This window comes from Salmo salar, chromosome 05 (genome assembly GCF_965601325.2).
Source record: "Salmo salar chromosome 05, fSalSal1, whole genome shotgun sequence".
Lineage (NCBI taxonomy): Eukaryota > Metazoa > Chordata > Actinopteri > Salmoniformes > Salmonidae > Salmo > Salmo salar.
Genome location: NC_138295.1, coordinates 53,127,898 through 53,140,522, shown reverse-complemented (window position 1 = coordinate 53,140,522; position 12,625 = coordinate 53,127,898). Strand labels below are relative to the sequence as shown.

At 41.6% G+C, this 12,625-nt stretch overlaps 1 protein-coding gene and 1 pseudogene across 3 annotated transcripts in view; one reads left to right on the top strand and one right to left on the bottom strand.

The window, feature by feature from the left end:
• Window positions 1-308: 308 nt before the first annotated feature.
• On the bottom strand, window positions 309-6,665 carry LOC106605076 (prostaglandin reductase 3-like; annotated as a pseudogene). Its single transcript, XR_014392339.1, has 2 exons — window positions 5,598-6,665; window positions 309-3,255 (listed from the first exon to the last, which is right to left on the bottom strand). The product of XR_014392339.1 is annotated as a prostaglandin reductase 3-like (transcript).
• A 90-nt stretch (window positions 6,666-6,755) lies between these two features.
• Window positions 6,756-12,625, top strand: part of LOC106605074 (teashirt homolog 1) — a 37,221-nt gene continuing 31,351 nt past the window's right edge. The window contains exons 1-2 of one of the 2 annotated variants that reach the window (XM_014200353.3): window positions 6,756-7,041; window positions 7,199-7,771. In XM_014200353.3, coding sequence (XP_014055828.3) covers window positions 7,732-7,771 — 40 coding nt within the window. In that variant the 5' untranslated portion in view covers window positions 6,756-7,041; window positions 7,199-7,731. Of the gene's footprint in view, window positions 7,042-7,198; window positions 7,772-7,811; window positions 11,385-12,625 lie in introns of those variants that run through there. The other variant, XM_045718343.2, reaches the window with a different exon arrangement.

Sequence of the window (12,625 nt, the reverse complement as noted above, 5' to 3'; positions counted from 1 at the left end):
AGGACCAGAGTGAGGCCTCGGTTGGTCATTGAAGACAGATACACATTGACAGTCCGTACCTCTATCCAGAGTACGCACGCAACAGTACTCAAGCATGGTAAATTCAAGTGAACATTCAATTGTATCACCTCTCTCACCTTTGTGTGACTAGCGTGTGAGAGCGTGCTCTTGCATTAGAATGACTGAGTGAACAATACATTTTATGAGCGGTAAGAGCATCTGCCTTAACAATAGCTTTCAGGTCGCTCACAATCATTTCTGCTGTACAGTGGCACTGTTATCAAACACTTACAATGCTGGGTGCAGAGATGGATCATTTCATTTATATATTTAACACAGGGGTAGAAATCAAAGAGGACCTTCAAATAAAATAAAATACTAAAGATAGTAAGAACCAATCTACAAAAATACACTGTATGCATTACATAGACCACTTCTCTCCTGGAACACATATGGGTGTGTGTGTGAGACACACTGGTGCAGGTACAAATGGTTTTCAGGCTGGTGGGTATGTTTCTGATTTCCTGAGCTGCCTGCCTGGCGAAGGTAGCGGCTTTGCACGCTGGGGTCACACCTGTAACGTATTTCACACTGAGATCTTTTTTGAGTGGCCACCTGGAGGAGGATATTGCATGTTCACAGTGCATGAACACACAGACGTCCCTCCCAGGTGGAAACAGGTGTTTGTTTTTGTGTTCCTAGGCTTGATACATGACGTATTGTCTTAGAGATGTTTTAATTACCTCTTTTCACTTCTTAAAAAAAGGCCACAGAATAACACCCACATTAACTTGTAAATAGTTTTTGAATTAATATGGAAAATGTAAGATAAGGCATTTCTCCATGGCGATTGTATCCCACCTAGTATCCCATCTACCCTCGCCTCTAACATAGGTGACATATTTAGCCTAAAAGGGTTCTATATTTAAATTAGAAAAAAATGAAATGAGTGAATTGGTTTAAGAGAATCCAAAACATCAAGTGGAACCTCCTCACGGTAACAAAAAAAAAAGTAAGAAGAAAGAAAGAAAGAAAAAAATAGGCCTACCTCAGAGGGCACTCCACAATACATTCAATATAAGTGGGTTTCTGCTTGTTGTGGGAAAAACGAATGGTATTTTCAACCCCAAGTTCTGGTTAGCTGGACTAATTTTTTATTATGGGCAGCTTGGGGCATGTGAATGGAAAGATGGATTATATGAACGCTGTTTCTGTCAGCCACAAACATGCTATAAAATACCAAGCACACCTGATGCTGCATTTAGTTCCGACAAGTATATACAGATTTTACTAAAACAAAACACAACAAAATGTGATTCTAAAATCAAGAATGTGAGATAAATAATGTAATCTAGATATTTGAGTGTTAATTACACATGATAAATGTAATTACTCCTCAAAATTAGCCATTTTAAAACCTACTGTACATCTACAATACATCGAGAAATGTGCAATATTTTCTGTTGATTTAAGATAATTTATGAATTATATGAATGTGTAATCTGTTTATGTATACTGTACGTGTGTGTGTGTGTGTGTGTGTGTGTGTGTGTGTGTGTGTGTGTGTGTGTGTGTGTGTGTGTGTGCGTGTGTGTGCGTGTGTGTGGGACTAAACGGGTCAATTGCTCTGGGCCTGCTAAAGCCTATATTCCAAAAGTATGACAGAGGTTTAAACTGGTAACACTAAACGTGATCATTATGCAATATTGTCCTCAGCTGTGTAAACAGAGGGACAAGTTCAGCTGATAGGCTGCTACATTGTCTGGAGTGCAGTAATCATGCGTAAGCTGTGGACAGTCAATGCAGCCACGGGTCTAGTTACTGTCAATACAAATGTTAATATGATTACATTTTAGTGAGCTCTAGTCTTGAGCACAGAGCAAGTTAAACAGGCGAGTGTGTGCGCGAGATAGCACGAGAACGAGGGAGGCATTTGATCTAGAGGGGTACAGCATTATTTTCTTGAGAGAACCTTTGTTGTTACACCAGCAATCTTCGCTCTACAAGTACTATGCCCATTTATTGGGACTTTGTATTGAATAAAGTACAGCTAATCATTAAGACATTAACAAGGAACTGTCTCTAACAGAACAACATTTTAGTAATATCTAAATATACTCAGGTGAAATAAACTGTTCAAAAATATATTAAATTCAGAGTACTGTAGATTGTCACAGTTCGGGTAATTTGCCTTCAACATATATACTTCCATTGTTCATTTCAATGTACATACATACATTAGATTATGTATTTTCATTGTTCATTTCATTGTACATACATACATTTGATTTGTTCGAGAATTACAGTGCATTCACATTAAGGCAAATCACAGTTTGCTGTCCAGCGAGGGTGGAGTCACCTCAACCACCACCTTTCCCACGTTTTTCCCAGCGTAAATGTAGTCCACAGCCCTAAAGACGGACTCCAGCCCCACGAAACGGCCCTCGGGGGCCATGTCGCCGCAGTCCACTTCACACACCAGCTTCCCTTTAGCAAACATCTGCATCATGCTTCCCATCGCCTCCTTGTAGTCAGACAGGAAGTGAGGTAGGAAGAACCCCCTCACGCTAGTTGACTTCTGGAGCAGCTTCATGGGCAGAGTCCCTCCTTTAACAGTTGGGACCCCTGATGCCATTTGGTACCCTGAGATGATCCCGATCACGATCAGCTTACTCTTATTGGCCAGATTGTTGACCTCCATGTCAACAATTCTGCCACCTATGGACTCTTAGACTACGTCCAGGCCTTGTGGGTACTCTTCAAGGCAGCGTGGCACTCAGGTCCTCGAACATGTAGTTGATGGGCCTGTCGCAGCCAATGGTCTTCAAGAAGCCAGCCTTCTCGTTGGAGGAGCAGGTGCCCACAACGTGGCAGCCGGCCTGTTTGGCGAACTGCACAGCAAACTGTCCCGTGGCACCGGCAGTGGCCGTCACCAGCACCATCTCGCCCTTCACCAGGTCGCCAAGCCGCTTCATGGCAATATAGGCCGTGGCACCACTTAACAGCAGGGTGAGGAACTCTGGCTTCACCGCGGGTACGGGTACAATCTTGATCATGGGTATCACCGTGTACTCCGCAAAGGCCCCATCGGCAAAGTAGGCCACGGTGTCGCCAATGGTGTAGCGTGCGCTGGCACTCAGGCCGAGTCCGACCACCTCGCCAATGCCCTCGAACCTGGCGTGAAACGGTGGCTTCACCGTAGGGTCGTAGCGGCCTGCTGAGTAGTTGATGTCCGAGGCATTGATTCCAACAAATCTGCATGGAATGGAACAGAGAAGGAAAAATATAAGTGAATGACAGTTCAGAATGAGTAACAATTGTTACATAGCATTAAAATCAATTAACGTCGGTATAGGATACTTTAGTGTTGTTCTTCTGTCGGAATTTTGATAATAACATGATAGTAGCTCATGTTATAATAACATAAGAGGAGCACTTCAGAATGCCTACAGTCATGTCTGCGAAGGTAAATATTTCACTTCCATTCTCTAGAAAATATCTGTGACATCGTTCGGGAAGGAAACATTGGTTTGTTTTGGCAATAATTCCATTTGTCTTGGAAAAAACACCCACCTTACACTGACAGGACGAGGTTTGTATCACACAACACATTGCATGATGTCATGATTCATTGTCTTGAGAGACACACAAGAACAAACTGCACTTTTAAATCTTGTATATTTCTTTGCCGCGACATGAAAAAATACAACTGTTTTCATCTCAGTTGATGACATGGAGAGAGAAAAAAATCCTTGTGTGAAAGAAATGTATAAATAAATAATTTTCTATCCTCCAGAAGAATCCTTGTTGCGACTCATCATTGTGCATGTCACATTTGCATTTTTAGCACTTAAATGTACCAGCCCGGTTTAGTTACAAATAAATGGCTCCAATTAAATATAGGAAAACATCTAGGTTTGACTATACTTTCCAAATTGCTTTTCCAGCCCTTCTGAATTATTCCGTACCAGTAAAGACTTGAACCTGAATCTCTCATAATGGACCAACAGTACTGAAACACCATGCATTAAAGAAGAGCAAGTTCAAAGGTCAAAACTAAAATGAACTGGGCTGATATTCTTATAGATGCTTGATTTAAAAATGTGCAACTTTGAATGCACAATAATCTCGCTCACTGAAACATGATACTAATGCATATCTCAATTTAATCTCAAAATTAGTCAAACAAATTCTGGTTAATAATGCATAAAAGAAGGCTATATGTGCAATTAAATTACCTTTGACTACAGTGGGCTGTTGTGCAACTGTCTTCCCACCTCAGAGAACTTAACCAAGCAGGCCTTATACAATACAAGGCCGACATAGGCCTAAATGCGACATCACAGATATTTCTGCTAATTCCGAGCTCTGCATTGAGACCATTGAATTGGCCTTCCTGATGTAGTTATTAACAAATAAATAAGCCATATCAAGAAATATGCCTTAATAACTAGGCCCTTTAACTTGTTTTTTTTTCTTCAGTTGAAGGTGCTTGAGGCCTAGTTATTAGCAGCAGGACCACAGCTGATGAATCCAGGCCAACTCATATGATAGTGATTCATTACAGACAACAAAGAATTGTTAAAAAGGTATAAGGGCATAGGCCTACATTAAAATATTGAACAATATGTGATGCCATACAGTTTCGGGAGGGGGAGAGGGCAAAGCACATAACCTACCACTGCATCAACAGTTCTTTCCCTTTCCCAAGATGAGAGAGAGGCTATTTCTCCATGGCAAATTGTATTTATAATTCAATGTTACACATTTTCTAATTATAAATGACATACAAGACAATACACATTTTTTTTTTTCCTAAATTACGCATACAAAATTACGCACACAAAACAAACCTGTGAAAAACTTTTAGGCTACATATGACCATTTCTGTAAACGTTAAAAGCTATTTGATCTTTAGATTATGCTACTACGTCCTTGGTCTCAACCATAACGCAAGACCCTGCCTTTATTTCACTGATCAACGCTCTAATAGGCTACACCAGCATTTTAATATCTCTTTGACTTAAATTGTAGTAAATAACCGGTTAGATTAAGTAGTCAACATTCCTCTGTTACAGTAACCTGTTAATGTAATCAACATTTGTAAATATCTTGCTTTGAATCAGACAGACATATATTGAGTCTTACGCATTGGTTTTATGCAGCGGAAAATGATGATCCTGCCGCAGCCCCAAATGCCATGCAAAGCTGTTTCTCCATCTCCTCATCTATTCGTGCAAGTCTATCCCCCCCAATGACTTTCTGTTTGCAGGTTCGTGACGTAAGGAGACAGGACAGAGCGAGATGCCGAGATGGATTGATAGACAAATGTAGGGGCGGAACTTGGAAATATTTCTCACGTATTTTGCTCGCTCCTGAAATGGTCGCAAGTAAGCTACAAATATCGATGGGGATGGATAAGGCTATTCTAACCGAGGTAAGAGACCCTTTCATAACTTGAAAACAATACCAAATAGTTTATCAAAGATACTGGCTCCAAAATGTGCCCAATGTTGGAATAGTCTATCCATAGGGTATAGGCTACGCACCCGCGGAAAATGGGAACCTTCTGTATCCAATTTCTAACCAAAACTTACCGATTTCTGACAAGCAAGTCCCCGTCGCCGGGTGTCGGGACTGGAACAGTTTGCAAGGCAACGGCGTCTGAAATTCTGGCTAAGCTTCGTTACGACCAGCTTTTTCATGGAGCTCGGTATCGAGGAACCTTTAAAATCCATGAAGTGCGTGGAGTATGACAAATCTATAATGAAGCGGCGCGATACGAAATGAACTCTAGAAAGTGCATCGGTTCCTCTGCACCCCCCGCCGATTACTGAAAACACCCTCTTACCGTTTCTCAATAAGAAAGAGGTGGACATTGCACCAGGGAGGGTATATGTGACAAAGTTCACGGGCACTGGCTGTGCATTGATACCAATATGCTTATCGTTAGCCTATGCTAGGCTTTCTTCACGTAGCAGGGTAGGCCACGCCAATGCAATGATGCATTGCAATTAAAACAATATTACCGGCGCAGTTTTGTCGCATAAGATCGACACGCAATAACGTGCTTTTGGAATGTTTGCTTTGATGATAACTAGGCTATAGCACGGCGCAACCTTGTAGCAGCAGCCAAGCTGTCACTGTAGCGGCTTGTATTCTTTGGAGTCCCTCCCCTTCCTGGACATGACACACTTCCTAGTAAGGTGAAACAAATCAATCGTAGTCTCAAACATATCCTCAACGATTGTACACCAAAAAAAGCCAAAGAATTGCCAATACAGCCAGTGCCAACCACAACCATTCAAGGTATTAACAAGCACCATTAAAAGGCTATCATCTGCAGAATATATTTTCTCCTCAAGCATGCGTAAATGATGGCGCTCTCACATTAGGAAACTTCAGTCCGAATGTTCCGAAAATATGCAAGTCCAAACCATTGCCATGTTGGGTTTGGCATAGGATAGCATATGTCAGGCAAAATAAAGTTGGTGTAAGTTTATTTCATACGATGATGATGATGATTAGCTAATTGTAGTAATATAGCCTAACCTAGTAACAGTTTTGTAATAATTGACTAATTGACATAATAACATTCCGCATGAAGTTTATGGATCAATATTTCAAAGCAACAATTTGATATTAGCCTACTGATCCAAGCATTCCTTTGTCAGTCATTTCAATTTTAATCAGCGGAAAAACAAGACAATTAAAAAGATTGACAGGTGGGTTCTACTGTCAGGGTGACGCTTGTAGCGCGAGGGGAGGAGTAAAAATGAAGCAGGAAAAGCCACTCGATGCGTCTGTCTATCAGTTGAGACTGTCTGAAACGCTTCTCGATTCCCTGTGTTTCATTTTTTTTCCGGAGGAGCAGACGAGACCTCGGTTCACTCCCTGGAGTTTACAGAAGAAAAATTCTCTCCGCGAGGGTGGATGCCTGCACCTTGTTTGTTTCTCTTTAGTCGCAGGCTCCGCACCACATCAACCACCTGCACATTCCTTGTTCGGCGCCTGATAATAATTATTTTCACGACTAGAAATGTAAGTAGAATCCCTAACTTACCACCCCGACTCAAACTAGAGAGGGGAGAAAAGTATCCGCTGACGGCGAGGCTTGATCCGACTAGGTGGCGTGGTGACGGACTGACATTAACCATCTAATCCCTGTCTATTTTCTCTCAATTCTGCTTTGTTTCAGATCTGAGCTTGAAGCGCAGCCTTCCACGGAAATACATTTCAAAGGTGTTCGCTCACACTGGACTTATTTGTTTACCATCAGAGTTTATTTATTTTGGAGTGAAGGCGATACAAAGTAGCCCCAACACCGCCATATAGCCACCTATGGCAGTAGGGGAGTGACTGAAACTTGGCATCGATGTCTGCCTCTTTTTCTGACACACAGAGATGAGGAAAGATGATCTTTGATAGACATGTTATGAGCTGGCGAAATTCGTGCATCGTTTTGATATCACACAAACCCTTTTTTTCGTTTGTCCTTTATCTTCAGTCATTTGTTTCTATTCGTAGGCCTAAAGGACATATTTAGTTATATTGTGGCCGTTTCAGGTTGTCTGGCATAAGCCCACAATTACAAAAGAACCAAACCATTCTAATAGAAAAACTGTTGACAGTTATTTCCGAAAAAAAAAAGCTTCGGGATGGTTTTTCTCCACTGACAGACTTATTGTTTTGATTCCTGCATGAAAAGTACGGTGGAACGTGACGGTCACTATGCCGAGGAGAAAGCAGCAAGAACCCAGGCGATCAGCAGGTAAGCACGAGCGCACACATACATTCATTTTCACCGTCTCTTACTAAATGGAGATAAAATGTTGGACTTTTTTTTACATTTTAATTCACTAAAAGTTTTATTTTTCCATTTTCCATTTCTCCTGTTATGCATATGTAATAGCCTAAAAAAAATAAGTTTCACCTTCAACACATCTTCATTAGTTGAGCATTATTATTTTCTATTTTGCCGTATGATTTCAGTAAACCACGGTACGTTTGTAGTGACACGGTAGGCCTAATGTGTTCACTTGCCAGAAAAGTCGACTACTTAGGTAGCTAGATAAACGTAACGTTAGAGGTAGAGTTTCTATTGGGGTTCATTCCAGTGTTAAAGAGCGAGTAATAATGAATAATTGACTTCGAAAGAGGGGGAGAAAAAACTGGCCAGAGCCGGTTTTCTTTCTTTTCGGTTTTATTAGAGGATTGCCATCATTGATTTGATGCGTGATTGATCGCCTGTCATGTGGCAGCCTTTGATCTATTCATCCCTGATAAACATCAATTCATCTCTCCATGGAGACACGCATGCTCCTTACCGATTTAGCCACTCAAAGGACAACCCCCCCCCCCTGTTGTCTTAAAAAAAAGGGAAGGAAAAAAGTTTTTAAAATGAGGGAAATCCTTATCTCTTTATTGTTTTCGAGAGAAAATACTAGAGGGAAGAAAGAGAAAGAAAGGAAATGGAAGAGGGAGGGGGTGGAAGTGTTTTGAGGATCACAGAAAGGCCTAAATCCTAATTAATTAGGGCACCTGAACTAGCCTACCAACAGTAACCCTGGTCTGGGTAAAAGACAAGGAGGTTTGCACTTCTTATCCAAATGCACACTCTCCTCTCATCCTATAGAACACTTTACCAATGCAGTCCTTGTCTATATCCACAGGACTGTAGTATTTACTATCTAACAACCACTGATAAACCAGATGTCGAAACACAAGGTTGAGGTCTAGTGATTTGGATTTCGACTCTCATCTCTTTTTCAAGCCGCTTTTAAACAAATGTAAATGAGTGACAGGGATTTCCACCTCTGTGCTAATGAGGCGCAGCCTTTGAAGTTAGGCACTAACAAGTGGAGTGAACAAAAGACCGTTATAGAATTTTAAAGAGATTCTGAAATATGAGGTGTAAAGCGGACCGAACGGGAGGGCCGGGCAGCGAAGACTTTGAACTCGGCAGGTTTATCATTTTAAATAGGCTCCAAATGACGGGGAGTCGGCCTGGATTGACTGGGAAGAGTATTCAACTAGTACCTCTCTCTACAGTTCGTACGCTTCCGACACACAGTGTTGAATAGCAGTCTTATGCTTTATACTCACTGTTGAGTAGCATCTGATTCGTCTCTTGTCTTGTATCACATCAACCAAAAAAAATCTGGGTAGCAGGCTATAGGATCGCATATAGGCTGTTCCCAACAGATCAGATCTTACACGAAAATTGCCATCACCTTGACCCCTCAACATGGCCCTATTGATCTGCTTGCCTGTCATTGACCGGCTTATACATTATGGCCCTTTTTAATGGTCAATCACAATTTGGCAGACGGGAGTGTTTCCATTCTGTCATGATCATGACAATTTGTTGGAAATAACAGCACCCTCCAACCCTCCCCTTTAACAAAAGTACTGACACACACTCAGCTAAAGCATGATGGTCCAGTGTTTCAATGCTAGCTAGTAGCTACTGAACCATGCCTGGTACTCTGTAGCCTATAAGGAAGTAGAGAGGGTGAGTCGAGGGAGTATCGCCATGGTAGTACCATGGTAATAGAGGTATAGAGAATGAGTACTCGAGCGACCATCGGGAAAAGAGGTTGCTGTGAGTTATATTTTCACTGAGAGGGTTGACGCCAGGCTCAACCAAAACAAATGTGGAACCCCAGGGGTACAGGACTGGACCTTTTTAGAGGAGGGCTGAACGGAGCACCACGAGGAGACATGTCTGGACAAATTTTATTTGTATTTATTTTTCACTAGTGTTGGGGGGGTAGAATAGAGCGACATTTAATATAGGGCCTTTTACTTTCTGTGTGGGTTTGTTTGTGTGTGTGTGAGAGAACTTTTAACGGTTATAAATGGGGCCATATACAGTATACGTAGTGTCATGGGAAAACCATAAGATCTACTCCACTTATTTCAGATATCCTGTCATTTAAGATGAGCTACGGTTTATATCCTACAGTGTATTTAAGGCAGTTGGTAAGAGTGTGTATATCTGTCACTTTATTTCAAGCCTCATTTTGTCCTTGAATATCAGTTTCACTTGATGGTGATGAGGACAGGAGCGATGTAGGAAAAAGAAAAAGAGAAGAGTGACGTTGTCTTTCATTAAATTGGAGGGTTGTGCGTCTCAGCCAGTCAGAGCTAGTAGTCTGGGGAGAAAAACATCTCTTTTTCCCAGGGATAGAGGCTTCTTCATTATCCGAGAGAAACGATAAGGTTTCTTCTCTGGGCTTCATTAGAGAAGGCCCCTAATTATCTGTAAACCTGATGGATTTGTGACAGGCCCTAACGATTAATGCTGACAAATTCAGTAAGGTGTCAAGTCCGCAGCTGCCTTGATGTAATCAAGTTGATATTATACAGTCCCCATAGCCCCTAGTGCAGTATCAACTCAATTTGCTCGTGCAGGTGACAAATGGACTTTGCTACCTGACTAATCATGTCGGAGGAGACAATACCTCTTAATGACCTCCCTAATCCTCTGCCTTTAACGACGTAATAAAGGCCAGACACACCGAACCAAAATCAGCTGCGTCGTCACATGTCGGCTACACTCCTGCATCAAATGGCGGTGCAATGTTTATGTTTCCCTTTATATATTAGAATAACCGTCATACTCCTGTAATTGTCTTTCTTAATATCCCATAGGATTGTTACTGTGCGTAAGAAGAAAATTCTAGTTTTGAGAGTTTGTGAAGGTTTATAATGCGGGAAATGTAGCTAAGTTTTCCTGAACATTTTTTTGGGGGGGGCCTATTTTTGCACAAAATTTGGTCGGTGTAAAATGAAATGATATTAATACGTTAATATGTTTATGCAACATAATTCTAGTATGCAAAGTATAGCTTTTAATTTGGTAGGCGTTTTAATTTGATGGTACATTTTGTAAACGTTTTGAAGCAGCACAGTGAGGGAGACACACACACACACAACACCTTTTAACGTCTTCATGTCTAAACCACGTATAGCCTTAGTCTTAATGTGTGGGAAATGTATCTCTCCCGCTCTTGTGTTTAGGGGCATTCTAGAAACCTGGTTTAAAAAAAAAAAATCTCCCAGTATATTTGGAGTGGGTTAAGAAGCCCAGTGCCCTGGGATTAATGGTTTAGCATGCCCGGGGTAGCTAAGATTACACAACGACCTTTGTGCTCTAACTTGACGATGCTGTTACGTGATATTCTGCCCTCGAAATAATCAGCATGCCGAGATTTATGTGGCCCACTCTTAAATCAACGGCCTGAGGAGGACCGTCTTACACAAGGTGTATTTTTCCATTTTATTTCCCTGTAGTTGTCTGCCAAAAAATATATTTTGGGAGCAATCTGAAAATGATATTAATCTGGAAGCCCGGAGAACATCAAGATTTGTTTTTGGAGGTGCGTGCAAATGTAGTGGACAATTTAGTCAAGGTCAGGGAAATGTTAAGCGATAATGTTTCACACGCTTTCTCTGAAGTCGACTGAGACGTCAAACGTTTGTCGTCGTTAGAATTGTGTGTTTTTGTGTACCCCGAACATTTCTAAGGAGACGTGAATATGACATTTGTGAGTGCAAAGATATGCCTAAATGCCTCTTAATGGGAACGTGCGTGTGCTGTTGTGTGTGTTTTGGTGGAATAAATGCTGATGCCAAGAGTAGTCGTTGTAGCGCTCTAGTGTCTCCCTTCTGTTGGGCCCTGCGTTTAGAGTATGTGAGAGGGCAGTACATTGACACTCTGTTTACCATATTAGTAACACAAGGACTCCAAGCTAACTAGGACACACAAGCGTCACATACTTATCACTAATGTACAGTGATATACAGTAGGGGGGTTTTCTGTGCTCTCTGTGTGTGTGTGTAACAGTTCCCTGAGTGTGTGTTTGGCGGTCAGGCTCTCTTCTCTCTGCTTCACTAGAGGTTACTTTAATTGGAGTGCCTGTGTCGTTAGCAGGTGGCATCGATTTCTTTCGTCGATAGCCAGTTTTGCTCTTCTGCCACCCTCTGAGGCTAATAGTTAAATTTGCATCTGGGAATTGAGCCAGTCAAAGGTCAAACATGCTCAGCTCTCTTTTTTTTAACGCCTTCAGTCGCCCAACCTCTACTGCCATAGCTGGAGTTGTGTGTGTGTGTGTGTGTGTTTAGTAGTGACAACTATATTTCAGATATAAGGCATATGAGAGTAGTAGACTTTGGGAATATATTTTGTAAGTGTTTTAAGCCATACAACCATACATATTTTTGTGTGTATTGATTCAGTACTGTATGTGTGAAGCTGAGGATACATTTCATATCATGTTTAAGCTCATCTTGTCTTTTTCTCTTTCTTTCTCGTTCTTTCACTAAGCTGCCCTCAGGGCACGAAGCTACCATCAGAAGAATGTCGCCCTCTCTGCACTGTAGACACACACACACACACACACACACACACACACACACACACACACACACACACACACACACACACACACACACACACACACACACTGTGGCACGGTGGGAGGTCATAATGGGGGTGGCTTAGTATGATGGGAAATCATATCATTAAAGCAGCCAGATGTGCTTTGTTGCTCGGGAGCAAAATGTCTCTCGGAGTGGGGTTGTGGGGACAGAAAAGAAAACAACGTCAAACATAGAGAAG